The 14818-nt window shown below is 39.2% G+C and overlaps 2 protein-coding genes across 6 annotated transcripts in view; one reads left to right on the plus strand and one right to left on the minus strand.

Moving 5' to 3' along the window:
- Nucleotides 1-14818, plus strand: part of LOC136875578 (uncharacterized) — a 16951-nt gene continuing 2133 nt past the window's right edge. The window contains exons 1-4 of one of the 5 annotated variants that reach the window (XM_068228077.1): nucleotides 1-136; nucleotides 4960-5195; nucleotides 8957-8998; nucleotides 11475-11591. In XM_068228077.1, the coding sequence (XP_068084178.1) occupies nucleotides 27-136; nucleotides 4960-5195; nucleotides 8957-8985 (375 nt within the window). In that variant the 5' untranslated portion in view covers nucleotides 1-26 and the 3' untranslated portion in view covers nucleotides 8986-8998; nucleotides 11475-11591. Of the gene's footprint in view, nucleotides 137-784; nucleotides 915-4959; nucleotides 5196-8956; nucleotides 10973-11474; nucleotides 11592-14818 lie in introns of those variants that run through there. The other 4 variants (XM_068228078.1, XM_068228076.1, XM_068228075.1 and 1 more) reach the window with 4 other exon arrangements.
- LOC136875898 (UPF0193 protein EVG1 homolog) overlaps nucleotides 10975-14818 on the minus strand; it is a 27044-nt gene continuing 23200 nt past the window's right edge. The window contains exon 4 of the mRNA XM_067149519.2: nucleotides 10975-11189. Coding sequence (XP_067005620.1) covers nucleotides 10975-11189 — 215 coding nt within the window. The remainder of the gene's footprint in view (nucleotides 11190-14818) is intronic.

The following is a 14818-nucleotide window of genomic DNA, read 5'->3' on the forward strand; positions in this document are numbered from 1 at the left end:
ACCAAACTACCTATGCTGGACATGACATGAAGACACTGAGGATGGCTACTGGGTGGCCTTATCTGAGGGGGCCACATATCCGGAGTATCCGACGGACTTCACGGCATGTCCAAGGAGTACGATTAGGAGTGGAATGGTGAGAAGGAAAAATTGTCATCTGGTTAGATCTTGGGGCTTTCAGGAGGTCTCCACGGGAAGGGCCGGTCGAGTCATCACTGGGAGGGTGGCCTTCTCACCAGGGGTGATGACTTGGCCGGACGGTAGGTTATTATGTGGTGTCCTTTTCTTTTTTTTTTTTTTTATAAACTGTGGTGTCCTTTTATTTCTTTTAAGTATATTAACTATGTCTGTTTATTGTTGTGAACGTGGTGGCTTAGGTTGGATTATTTTATTGTGAACATGTATTTGGGGCTGAACGCCTGTTATGTTCATGAATAAATACAATAATACAATAATACATATGTTCTAACCTCAATGCAGTCGACTCTCTCTTGGATCCCTATAAAAGTGACAAGTCAGGCACAAGTAAGCTAAGTACGAACAATTCCAAACTCAGCTAAGAGCCCTGTGGTCGCTAAACTATTCTCATTTCCGTGGCCACTAAATGACTGGTTGTACTCTACCGCTCACATTCAAAAGGGAGTTGGTCTAGACACATTACACACTAGGAATGTAAATTAATCAATATTAACGTTTCATTGTTTCTGTTTTCTTTTCTACATGAGAGTGGCGTGGTGGAAGAGGGAGACTGGTGCATGGTGTGGACAGGGTAAGGCATGTAGCGTGCAATCGTGCTGCTCTTACCGCGTGTGTGGCAAGCGATATTTTACAAATTCACACGACATTGCATGAGAAGCAGCATGGTTTAAACACGTTGTCATGTTGTTAAATAGTTTATTACTTTGCTTTTGATGGTAAGTTGTTTTTGACCTTTGTTGTCATTTGGCTCCTCTTCATCTTGTTTGGTTTGGTGGCAACAAATTTCTTGGTTCTTTTTTCTTAATTGACGAGTTGCGACTTCATAGTCAACAGCTTCAATTACTGCATAAATGTAATTATTTATAGTGATTTATTATACCTGTGTCACAATGTTGTCTGTTCAGTTATTTTAATGTTGATCTAGTCTACTACTTACAATAATAATAATAATAATAATAATAATAATAATAATAATAATAATAATAATAATAATAATAATAATAATAATAATGGGTTTTAGATGTAGTTTTTACCACGAATTACCGTATTCCATTTCAGGTAGGTACAGTACTCAATTTTCAATTTTGTTCAAAATCATCTTCAGGTTATAAATAGCCTAGACTTACAACAGAAATAGCATGCAAAGTTGTGTTACCTATATACTGTAAATACAGGCTCTATAGATTAGTATTACAAACTAGGTGCATTTAGAAACCAATCATAAAATAAGAAACATATTTAAAAACCACTGGACAAACATTCTGTAGTGTGAACGTCAACACAAGTTATAGACAAATGAGAAATAATCGGATAGCGGAAATAAGCAAAGCTATGGAACTGTGCAATTTATTAATCACAAAGTGTTCAGGGAAGAAAGGTTGTTCATTTGTACATAACTCTTGGTTATTTTTGACCGATACCATGGATAAAATGCTGAAGTCAGGAGAATGAGGTGGCCATAAGCGTTGTTGACTGATAGTAATTTGATCCTCATCAAATATTTCGCGTAACCGTCGCATGGAATTACGCGCCATGTAAGTCGTCGCACTATCTTCCTGGAAAGAGCAGTACCCTCCTCCTCCTTCTTCTTATTCAGCCGGTTAAACGAAAAGTGCTTCGAGAATATTGGGAGCATATCGATCGGAAGAAATCAAACCTGAAAAAATATTGGACCGATAATTCGTCGGGCACTATAGGCGCACCACACACCCACCTTCACATGCTTAGGTCTCGGGTGTAAACATGCATGGGTTCTGTGAATTCCACATTCCAGGTTTTAGTGAGTTGAGATATTCACTCAAAGGGGACCATATTTCGTTGCTCATAAAAAGAACATTCGGAGCTATGATACTGTTGTGAATTTGCACAATGTTATTCTTGCATTGAAATCTGCAGGCTGTTTGCCTATATTATGCAATGAAAGAGACCGGGCAAGCGACGAACATGAAACCCACACTCCTGAGCTATTCTCCGAAGCAGTTTATGTGGACTGCGTTGCCTGTAAATCGTATAACCTCTCCAATGTAAGAATAGTTTTCCGTTGCCGACTTAGTACCTCAGGCGGTAGAGCGCTGGCCTTCTGAGCCCAACTTGGCAGGTTAGATCCTGGGTCAGTCCGGTGGTATTTGGAAGTGCTAAAATATGTCAACCTCGTGCCGGTAATTTACTGGCACGTAAAATAACTCCTGCGGGACAAAATTCCGGTACCTCGGCATCTCCGAAAACCGTGGGACGTAAATCCAATATATTAGTACTGTTCTCTTTCGCCGTCTTTTCTTATTTAAGCACGGATCCAGTACCTACTCCGCCTGTGAACGAGTTGATTCACGTTACGGACGAAGCAGGAAACTGGCGGTGAAATTTGCGAAGGCACTTTTAAACTGGGTTTTTCTTCATTCGGATATTACACTCGATCAGAAATACCCTCTGCACGTAAGTGTATTTAATCATCGCCTGGCCGAGGTGGTAAAGGCGTGCTCGGTTCACCCGGAAGGACGTGGGTTCGTATCCCCGTCAGGAAGTCGTAAAATTTAAGAAACGAGATTGCCACTTCCGGAGGTGCACATGGCCCTAAGGTTCACTCAGCCTACACCAAAAATGAGTACCATGTTAATTCCTGGGGTCAAAGGCGGCCGGGCGTAGAACTAACCACTTTTCTCCATCAAAAGCCGAGATTACGGATAGTGGACGCCTTTACTTCAACCCCTCCAAGGGCCTTCATGGCCTGTACAGAGATGACTTTGCTTTGCTTTGATTAGAAATCCTACGACACATCTTTAATGTCCAATGGACACCGTGATTAGCCGGTTCGAATCCCATTGTTGAAAAAATTACCATCCGAATGTTGGCCAGCAGCGTAGGAGATGTGGTGGCCTGGATCCCATACCATACTTCTCCGCAGTATTCATGTGTGTGTATATGGAGTGGAATTCGTCCGTCGGATGACGGCGTTCGACAACAGTAGGCTATGTGCCTTCACGGTTTTCACGGTAAAGTTCTACAAATTTGCATGCTTCTTCTTCCGCCCATTTCATATTGCCGCCAGACAAACGCACAGATACTCAATTTACTCTACTCTACGGAATACCGTCCGTACACACATGGAAATTACGTAGTCGAATCACGCGCCAACTGAAAAATAGCTACTCTACCTGCCAATATTCCAGTTGTTTATACGATGTTAGTAGCTCTACTATCTACTCTACTCGCCTCGCTACTCTACCCGTGTAAACCAGCCTTTACTATTATTATCGACTAGCCACTAGCCAGCCAAGCTCGTTTCATTCATCACTGAGTATCGATTACTGTCCGTTTGAATTTTATATAAATAACTTCCATTAAAAAATGAACAATGAATATTTATTTTTCGTTGAAAATAGAAGGGATGTAGGCTAACACATCAATCGCATGTATGGGATATTCGCCACTGTTGAGGGACTATCTGACAGTGAGATAGCGGCCCCGGTCTAGAAAGCCAGGAATAACGGCCGAGATGATCCGTCATGCAGACCACACGACACCTCGTAATCTGCAGGCTTTCGAGATGGGCAGAGGTCACTTTGTAGGCCATGGCCCTTCGGGGCTGTTGCATCATGGGGTTTGGTTTACCCTATTGTTAAGCAATATTTGGTCACTACGTGATAGATGATATTACTTTTCCTGGCGCTGAAGATTGTGATGTCCAAATCAATTAATAAAGGCGTCCAAACTGGTTTCTTCCTGTGGATGGGAGAGGTAGAATAAACCCCACGGTATCCCCTACCTATCGTAAAAGGCGATTAAAGGGGCCCCAAGGGCTCTTAACTTTGGAGCGTGGGTTGGCGACCACAGGCCTCTCCCGGCATTGTATCCACTTGTGCTAGGCTCCTCACTTTTTTTTTACTCTATCCGACCTCTCATGGTCAACTATTGTTCTTTTCTGACCCCGACGGTATTAGGTTTACAAACCCTAGGGAGTCTTTCATTTTCACACCCTCTGTGGCCCTTGTCTTTCTTTGGCCGATACCTTCATTTTTAGAAGTGTCAGACCCGTTCCATATTTTCCCCCTCTAATTAGTGTGAATAGAGGATGGTTGCCCAGTTGTACTTCACCTTAAAACAATAAACACCACCACCTTATTCAGTCAAACAGCCAGTGCTGCAGGCATATACTAGTATATGCAAATTATAACAAAATGGTTTTAAAAAGATAAAAAACTAGATGACATCACCTACAGGATATGTCACGTTTTGTTAAGACTGGTGCTTGAACTGAACCCTCTTTTTGATACTATCTCTGACAGTTTTTCTATCAAAAACATAGAATATGTCCAGAATATTCTCATCATCAATGCCAATCGAGTTAAATGAATGATAATTTGGAACATACAGTAAGCCTACACATAGCGTATGCATTACTATACATATATTATATGTTGAGTAATCAGTCTGAAGGCTGGTTTGATCCTCAACAACTCTGCCAACAGCTGTCATAGATGGTCCAGGCATCACAGAAGGGGCATTCTACGGAATGAGGAGCGATGTAGTTTCCCGTTGCTTTCCTCACCAATCCAGAAGTTGTTACATCTCTTTCTGCCAAGCCTACTGAAATGCACGAACCAGCTGACTATAATTTTTTCACACCGTTTATAACAGGGACTAGCTGCATAAGGAATGGTATTACTAACATCACTAATACCTCAGTCGCTTTCATTTTGTCAAAGCCAAAGATAAGACTGAGATAGATTAATGAAAGTAACATATTTGATCCTTCTGTTACAGGAACTCTTGTTCAAGGGATCTAGTGGCGGCTAAGATAAAACTTGGAAATTGGGAAGGTCCCAGAGAAATAACAATAGGCTCTGTGTACCTTCCATATGACTCAACGGATCCGTCTCCATCGGAAGACGTGGAAGAATTAATTTGCAAAGCAAAGAGGAAAGGTGAACACCTAGTACTCAGAGCAGATGCAAATGCACATCACACTGCATGGGGAAGTACTAACTGCAATGCAAGAGGTGAGTCCTTACTAGAGTTTATTATCAGAACAGAATTGATAATATTAAACCTAGGAAATAAATCTACATTCATAAATAAGAATCGTAAGGAGGTAATAGATATCACATTGAGCATCACGCATATTGCAAACTTCATTAAGGATTGGAAGGTGCTGGAGGAGCCATCCTTGGCAGACCACTAACATATCTAATTTGCGATAAATGCGAGGCAATGTGGTATTGAAATGTACAGAGATCCTAAAAGAACATACTGGGATGGAAACAGAGAAGTTCTAGGGCAGACTGTAGAAAAGATCCAGATAAATGTAAGGGGACAGAGGGAATTGGATGAGGCAGTGCAACAATTAGAAAAGGCCATTTTAGCCGCATACCATGACAACTGTCCCCTTAGAGAAAAAAAAGCCAAAATGTTAGGCGGTGGAATAACAATCTAGCCAAAATGAAGAAAGAGGTTAGAGCATTGTACAAAATATCATCAAGAGATGGTATGTGGTACGTATATCATAGGAAACTCACTGAGCATAACCTAGAGATACGGAGAGCAAAGAGAAACTCTTAGAGACTGTTCTGCGAGAAAGTGGAATCAAACACTGAAGCGGCAAGGCTCCAGAAGGTTCTTAAAACGATACATATAAATCAAGTGGGAACACTGGAAAAACCTGATGGAACATACACTCAGACGAGAAAGGAGACGCTGGAGGTGTTGCTAGCTTGTCATTTTCCTGAGGCTGAGGAAGTAGAAGGGGAAAAAGTGCCAACCGATTAATTAAGCCTAACCATGTGAGGTGGGCAATCAACATGTTTCAGCCCATAAAGGCTTCGGGGCCAGATGAGATACTCCCGATACTCCTGCAGGAAGGACGGAAGATAATCATCAAGGCCCTGACAGACCTTTTTAGAGTAAGCCTAACTCTGAGGTACATGCCAAAATCATGGTCTAAAGCTAAAGCGGTATTTATACCGAAGCCTGGAAGGGCGAACTATGCCCAAGCCAAAGCCTATAGACCATTATGCTTAAACTCCTTCTTGCTAAAAGCAATGGAGAAAATACTGGATAAATACATCTGGAAAATGGTGCAACTGAACTCAACTTTACATGAAAATCAGTTTGCATACAGACCTGGAAGATCCACTGAGACAGCACTCCATGAATTGGTTTGCAAACTAGAGGAAAGCCTAGAATACAAAGAAATTGCTCTGGCAGCATTTGTAGACATAGAAGGGGCCTTCAGTAATACAACCTACAACTCAATGATTAAAGCTGTGGATGAGAGTAGGGTGAGCAAGACTGTTGTAAACTGGATTAGATCCATGTTAGCCAGGAGAAAAATAAAGGCAACTCTGTTTGAAGAGACGCTACTGGTTAGAGCCACGTGAGGTTGTGCGCAGGCAGGTGTTCTTTCTCCTCTTCTGTGGAATCTTGTGGTGAACAAAATCATAGCCATGCTCAACGAACAGGGATTTTACACACAAGGATATGCAGATGATCTAGTTATTGTGGTAAGAGGTAAGGTGATGAGTGTCATCCAGGACCTTATGCAAAAATCATTTAACCTTGTGGAGAACTGGTGTTGGGAAGAACAACTCACAGTCAACCCGAGCAAGATAACACTGGTCCCTTTCACAAGAAAGAAGAATTAGAGGGGACGAGAACACTGAAGCTCTTTGGGCAAGAAATCTATATGGGAGAACAGGTGTTAAGTTAGGTGTAATATTAGACAAAAAGTTAACCTGGAATCCACACATAGAAAGAAACAATCCGGGCTAAGAACCTAATGCGTGCATGCAAGAGGGCAGTCGGGACAACATAGAGTCTAAAGCCAGCAGTGGTGATGTGGATATACACAATGATCATTAGACCAGTGATGACCTTTGTAGCAATCATTTGGTGGTTGAAAGCAAGTCAAGGAAAAGTCAGTAGCAAACTAAATAGCCTCCAGAGAATGGCATGCATTGCCATAACTGGGGCAATGAAAACTACGCTGACAGAAGCCTTGAACTCTCTACTAGAACTCCCTCCATTAAGTAACTTTATAGGGGGGACAGGCTGGAATGAGCTCATATCAATTGGAGCAAAATGGATGCTGGAAGGCTCAAAGACCCAAACTTAGTCACTGTAAAATTAACAGAGTAATAACAGGGGAAGTTTTACACATGCCAGCTGATTATATGATTCCAAAGTATATCTTTGAGAAACCATTTGAGACTCAGATAACTAAAAAGAAAGACTGGGACATTAACAGATGGAAAACTGATAGGGAAGATATTGTGTATTGGACAGATGGCTCAAGGACTGAGAAGGGAGCAGGAGGAAGGATCAATGGGGAAAGACCTGAGAGATCAATCCAAATGAGCCTAGGCAGACACACTATAGTTTTCAAGCTGAAGTGATAGCCATCATTACATGCCTTGAGAAAAACCTGAAAATGAACTACAGAGATAAGAACATTGGCATATTTACAGGTAGCCAAGCAGCCATTAAGGCACTTGAAGCTGTCCGGGTTACATCCATAATTGTTTGGTATTGTCATATACTTCTCCTGAAGCTCTCAGAGTACAATGTTGTTAAAATAATATGGGTACCTTGGCATGCAGGCATAGAAGCTAATGGAAAAGCAGATAAACTGGCAAGAAAAGGGTCAGAAACACCTTTTGTAGGCCGAGAACCTGTACGTGGGATCTCTTATAGACAAGCCCGCATCTACATAGGTAAATGGGTAAAAAAGAAACAAATGGAAAACTGGAAAAATACTCCAGGATGCAGGCTTGCAAAAGAACTAATAAAGAGCCCAAACAAGAAGCATACTAAGGAACTGCTGGAACTCGGCAGAGAAAATATAAGATGGATATTACAACTGCTGACTGGACACTGCCATCTTAAAAAGCACCTACATAGAATTGGAGTAATAAGAGACAACGTATGTAGGAAATGCAATGATGCAGAAGAATCAGCTAAACACATACTCTTTGAATTTGAGGCGCTGGGAAGAATTAGAATCTCCACACTGGGATTGGCTGGTGAGGAGAGAAGAAACATCCGAGAAGACTCAATAAGGAGGACCTGCAGCTTTTTGAAAGGAGCAGGTATAACTAGGTGGGGATGAAGGAAAACACATGGTAGCTAAAGATCTTCGAGGTCGATGCTAAAAAGGAACTTTTAAAGAGACCCCATGGATAAATGAAGAAGAACAACAACAAATTTGATCTAGCCAATACTAGAAGACAAAATGCGCTGTAAATACTAGGTCTTGCCAGCAAAGGTACCCACATATTGTATAGAAGTACAATTTAAGGAAGGGAGTTAGGAAATTAATCTGCAAGGTACTGTATTTATAATTTTTTTTATTAATATACCAATTCTGTATACAAAATGTTTATGTTTATCATGCCTTATGTTTAAAGTTTGAGATTATAAAGAAATATCATATTGATTGTACAAAATGAATATCCTCCATACAGCTACATAACAATGTTTGTGATGATTTACAAGTAAATGTAATGGATATAAGGCTATAGCCGAAGGCTAGTTAGTACTTATGAAAGCATCTTGCAACCTTTCACCAAATGTGATAATTTGTTAGCGCTAATACTGCTCTTCATACAGAAAATTCTGATTATTATAATGCTCATATGCATACATTTAGAAGTATAATTTCTGTGTTTTAAAATGTCTAATTCTTTGTAAAACTTTGACTCTTTTTTTGAAATCTGGTGTTTCAGTAACAACACTTTTGAAGAATATTTTCTGTTGTTTTTTCTAGATAGACATGGCTTGCCTTCTGAATTTTAGTGAGATACAATAGGTAAGTTTTAGACAATAATCTGTCTCTGAATTTACTCCTCTAAAACATGGGGAAATCATACACAGCTTAACTCCAAGATTTTAAGAAAATACCATATTGATATTTTACAAATTGAATATTGTCCATACAGTTACATTTTGCATTTTTTAGTGTAAATTTTAAATACAGAACTATAGATGAAGGCATGGAAACATCTTGTCACTGTCCACCTAACGCTTTTAACAGCTGTTCTCCAATGTTCGGGTCTGATTTCCACTACTATTCAAAATTTCAGATTGGCAGCAGAAATTTAACATTAGGAGGAGGGCTAATATGTGGTTCAAAATGTGCATGCAGCTCACCTCCATTGGGGGTGTGACTGAAAAGAGCTGAACCACCTCCGGGCGAGGACAAGAATCTTGCACTTATCACAAACGTAGTAATTTCATGTTTAGAATTTAGTGCTAATAATGCTCTTCATGTCACCTAATCAGGCAACTTATAGTATGGCTTTTTACAATGTTTATATTTAATTTTTATTTGCTCATATTCCTCCGTGAATTTGTAGTATTTAGAAAATTATCAACTTTAATTAGGATATCAGTGCGACAGGCCTCGGCAGCCGACACAATCCCTATCCTCGCCGCAAGATGGGGGTTTCATTCATTCCATTCCTGACCCGGTCACTGACTGGAAAACAGGTTGTAGGTTTTCATTTTGTTCATTTCAAGAAGGATATCAGTGATAAAGAGTAGTTTTTCTTCAATTCAAGACTTTGTAAAAATGGCACAAGACCCGCTGTCTTATTTTCAGAACATAAAGGGCATTATTTCCTTCAGTCTTAAGATTTAAATCAAACTGTAGAAATGTTGACCATTTGATTTATCCTATCCTGTAGTTCTCTAGGAAATCAATTCAAAAATCTCACCTCCTAAGTTCTGAATCTTCAGAAGTAAATTACAGTCCACGTGTAAATACAATCACGGTAGAAACTGCGACTTCTGTTCCTCTAATTTCTAATTTCAATGTTGATATTTAGTTTTAATATTTTAATTTCCAGTTTATCAACTTCCAGGATTTTTGTAGGTACACATACGTAGCACTGTTTCATTAATAACAGACATACAGTAATAGTAGCAGTTCTTTTGAATGTAGAGCTCACTTCTGGATACTCATGTATAGTGAGTTCTTCCACAGATTTTTCCCTTGCCCACAAAAGTCGCCGTGACAGTGCCTGATTTAATACTACAGAGAAACTTTCCAAGTCATACCTCCACATATACTGTAGAGTAAATTATACACCCATTCTCATTCAAAAACGACAAGTAACAAACACATTCCCGAGCATTCTGATGACCTACCTGAAACAAGAGCTACAGTCGACTGTAGGCCACTAGAGGACATAGACTTTTTTTTTGCTAGTTGTTTTACGTCGCACCGACATAGATAGGTCTTACGGCGACGATGGGACAGGAAAGGGCTAGGAGTAGGAAGGAAGCGGCTGTAGCCTTAATTAAGGTACAGCCCCAGCATTTGCCTGGTGTGAAAATGGGAAACCATGGAAAACCATTTTCAGGACTGCCGACAGTGGGGTTCAAACCTACTATCTCCTGAATACTGGATACTGGCCGCACTTAAGCGACTGCAGCTCTTGAGCTCAGTAGAGAAAGACTAGAAGAAAGAACACTATCTGAATATTTTGTCATAAAAGAAGAGAAAACGTAGGTTCCGTTGTAAAAATGGCTCACATTTGCTCGTATAAAAAAGCCAGTCTGGCAGAAACCTTGTATGTACAAATTTGTATGATTCACTTAAACTACAACACTGGTTTTAATGAAAATTGAACGTACTTAAAAATGTATTGATATACAGTACATTCTGAGCCGAATGCCGCTTTAAAGTCAATTTTAAAATATTTGTAGATTAAAATCTTTCTCAAAATAAAACTTTATTTTTAAAATACACATTACAAAAAGACACTTCAAATACTTTTTGCATTACTTCCCACTCTCCTCCTTTTCCACATTCGCCATCTTCGGCTTGTACTGTTCCACTAGATCCTTGAGCTGAGCACATCTTTCCTTATCAATCGCCTCCATCTGTCGCACTTTAGCTGCAATCTCCTGTTGGATAATTGGTCGATATTTCTTCTCTTGGCCGAGGTTTCTCATATCTAATAGAAACTCTATTCTTTCTCTCACTTCACCAACCACTACAAGAGGGAAAATCATTACAAAATACATTTAATAATTATCAACTGCACCAATTCAAAAGAAGGTAACATTTTTAATAATTAGTTTTAGATTGTTTAATTAATAGAAATTACATTGTTGGCTTATTTTATTTGGTTTTATTGCAAAGATTACTTTTTTCTTTAAGGAACAATTGCAGTAATTTGTTATAAACAGCATAAAATATAAAAACATAATATGTGGTGAACTTGTTGATCTTATTTTTTTTTTACTTCTTATACCTGACCTTTCTCCCAATTTATTAGGACCAGCCATTGTTGAAGATTTGGCCAGTTTAACGGTCGGATGCACTTCCTAACGACAACCCTATTTGAGGGATATATTTACTATCGCATGTTTCTGCGGTGGTTGGTAGTGTGGTGTGTTGTATGTAAATGAAGTTTATTAAGACGAATACAAACATCTGGCCCTCTAGCTTGAGAAATTAATTATATGCAGGTAAACCCCATGGTTCGATGAGACTATTTGATCGTCTTCTCCCAATTGTTCAGAGATACTGGCTTATATCAATATGGATGTATCCCAGGAAAGTCAAGTATATAGATCAGATCTTCACCTTAAGGCAAGTTTTAGAGAAGACAATCGAATTTGGAATTGGCACACATAACTTATTTGTCTTCTTCTTCTTCTTCTTCTTCTTCTTCTTCTTCTTCTTCTTCTTCTTCTTCTTCTTGGCTCGAATGGGCCTACTTTGGACCACACTTGTTCAACTGTTAGGCTTTGAACTTTGCCCAGTATTGGCACATTTTCTGCCGGTGCAACTCCTTTCTTTCATCTGTCCAGGGGTTTTTTTCTTCCAGGGTTTTTCCTGAAATCCATGAACATCCTTCAGGGTATGTTGTACAGACCGTCTATCTTGAAGATCTGATATTCCCAGTTCTTTAATGTCCTTACTTTCTGTCAGCCAAGTGGCATGGATGTTCTTGTTCTGCCAGAAGATGAGCAGGCGATTGGTCAGTCTTTTCGAAGGCAGTCTTACTATATGGCCATAGAAGGCTACTCTCCTTTTCCTAGCACAATCAGAGAGCCTCTCTATGTGTTCATAGAGCTGCATCACCTCTGCATTGACTACAAAGCAGCATATCGTTGTTGCCGTGACAAAACCTCCTATGTGATAATATTTTTGGTGATATACTGACCCGCACCACATACATTATGAAGAACGAGAATGCCTTGGCAATATACACACAATATTGCACCTTAGATGGAAGAACCTTAACAGCCAAAGCTCTAAGCTAAAATATTTCACATAGGAGGTTTCGTTCCGGCAACCACGATATGATAGTATAGACAGAGAGCAATTGTATCATGCTATGAATGAACTGGGAATTCCTGGAAAATTGGTAAGGCTGGTGAGAATGACAATGAGTGAGATGCAATGCAGAATAAGAACTTGAGGAATGATGTCTGAGATATTAGATATTCAAAATGGGGTATGGCAAGGAGACACGCTGGTATGTCTCATTTTTAATGTTGCCTTGGAGAAAGTGATGAGAGATGCAAACTTCATGAAGAGGAAAACAATTTTCTATAGATCAGTGCAGATACTTGCTTATGCTGCTGATGATACAGATATAGTGGCAAGAACTCAAAAGACAATGGAATAGACATTCATCGCCCTTGAACAGGCCAGTAGGATAATGGAACTGAACATCAACCAACAGAAAACTAAATATATCGCTGCCAGTAAAGCATGCAAGGACAAATTGCCAGCCTCAATAACTGTGGGCAATTAAACCTGTGATAGAATTGAGCAATTTAAATATCTGAGATCAACAGTCATCTATTCAAATAATACCTCCTATGAAATTAAATAGAGATAATAATAGCCAACAGAGCCTATTTTGCTCTCTCCTCAAGGCTCTTGACTCATACCACCAAATTAACCATCTACAAAACACTTATAAGACCAGTGCTTACATGTGCCTCAGAAACTTGATCATTAACAGCAAAAGATACCGGAATGCTGGATGGCTTTGAAAGAAGGATACTTCAAAGAATCATCAGCCCAACCTGTTAAAGAGGTGGTGGAGGAGGAGGAGGAGCAGGTACAATAATTAATTGTACACCATTTATGAAGATCCACCTGTTAGAAGAATAGTGAAATCAGCCAGACTGAGGTGGGCCAGGCACGTAGCATGGATGAGTGATATGGAAGTATCTAAAAGATATTAAATGGAAATCCAGGGGGACAGAGAGTACGAGGTCGACCGAGAACCAGATGGATGGAGACAATGAAGACCTTCGAGAAATGGGCTATAGAAATTGGAAAGCTTCAGCATTGGATCAAGATAAATGGTGGAAGACTGTTAAAGAGGCTGACGTTTACAATGAATTGTAGAGCCACAGAAGATAAGAAGAAGAAGAAGAAGAAGAAGAAGAAGAAGAAGAAGAAGAAGAAGAAGAAGAAGAAGAAGAATGCAAAATTAAGGATTGGAATAATTTGTGGTAGTAACTAAATTCTTTGAAATTGTAGACTAGGTAAACAATTGATAGATAATCTTTCACCTGGGGGATAGTCCTAAATGCAGATCAATGATGACTGATTTGATTCTCCTGTTTCTCCTGCGTGATGAGCCTTCACTTGCCATCATAATACGTAAAAAAGCTCACCAACTTTTGCTTCCTTCAAAGCTGGATGAAGATTGTAGGATTTCATGACACTCCACAGTTGCTGAGGGTGAAAATTAGGAGTATCATACAAATATCCTACCCACACACTTCTTAAACTGATGGTACTGAAGTCCCAGTTCAGTCTCTTTGAATCGATTTATAAACAGATGTACTGTAGAATCTCATGATGGTCACCTTGTGAAATATTGTTGATTATTTTAGCATAAATTTGTATTAAGTTGAGGTTTTGGTTTCCAACAACAGCCATAAATTATTAACTGATAAATATATGAAATTGTATTAATTACCAAATTCTCTTCAGAATGAAATTTTGCAAATGTAAGTGAATAAAACTGATTTATAATACCAATATAATGGTCCGAATGGTATGAGTACTGGCCTTTGGTTCAGAGGTCCCCAGGTATATTTTGTTTGGCCAAGGTTATGGACACTGAGGTATGATACACCAACTTGCCGCGCAATCTCTTTAGTGTCTGTTGGTTTCTCAGTGTATAATCAAATACTAAATGATTTTTAATTGTATAATCACTCCTGTAACCGTACAACAGGGTTGCAGATTTCATTCAGCATTTATTATTATTATTATTATTATTATTATTATTATTATTATTATTATTATTATTATTATTATTATTATTATTATTATCATTATCATTAATTGACCTGATTCAGTAGATTTTATATTCTGATTTTCATCTTTTAGACTGTAATATAATTATGGTAGGTACCATGCATATTATGTCATTTAATAATAGGATAAGGCAATTTTGTTCATAATATTATTCTGTACATAAATAAGTGAGATTTGTTGATTTGAAATGGTCATGCTGTGACTTGTAACTGTGGGAAGGTGAGCTGGCGTGATATTTTGCAACCAAGGCTGTGTTAGGCAAGTAAATTTTCCACTGACACATCTTTGTAGTCATCGCTTGGACGCGTGGGGAATCTATTAAGA

This window comes from Anabrus simplex, chromosome 6 (genome assembly GCF_040414725.1).
Source record: "Anabrus simplex isolate iqAnaSimp1 chromosome 6, ASM4041472v1, whole genome shotgun sequence".
Lineage (NCBI taxonomy): Eukaryota > Metazoa > Arthropoda > Insecta > Orthoptera > Tettigoniidae > Anabrus > Anabrus simplex.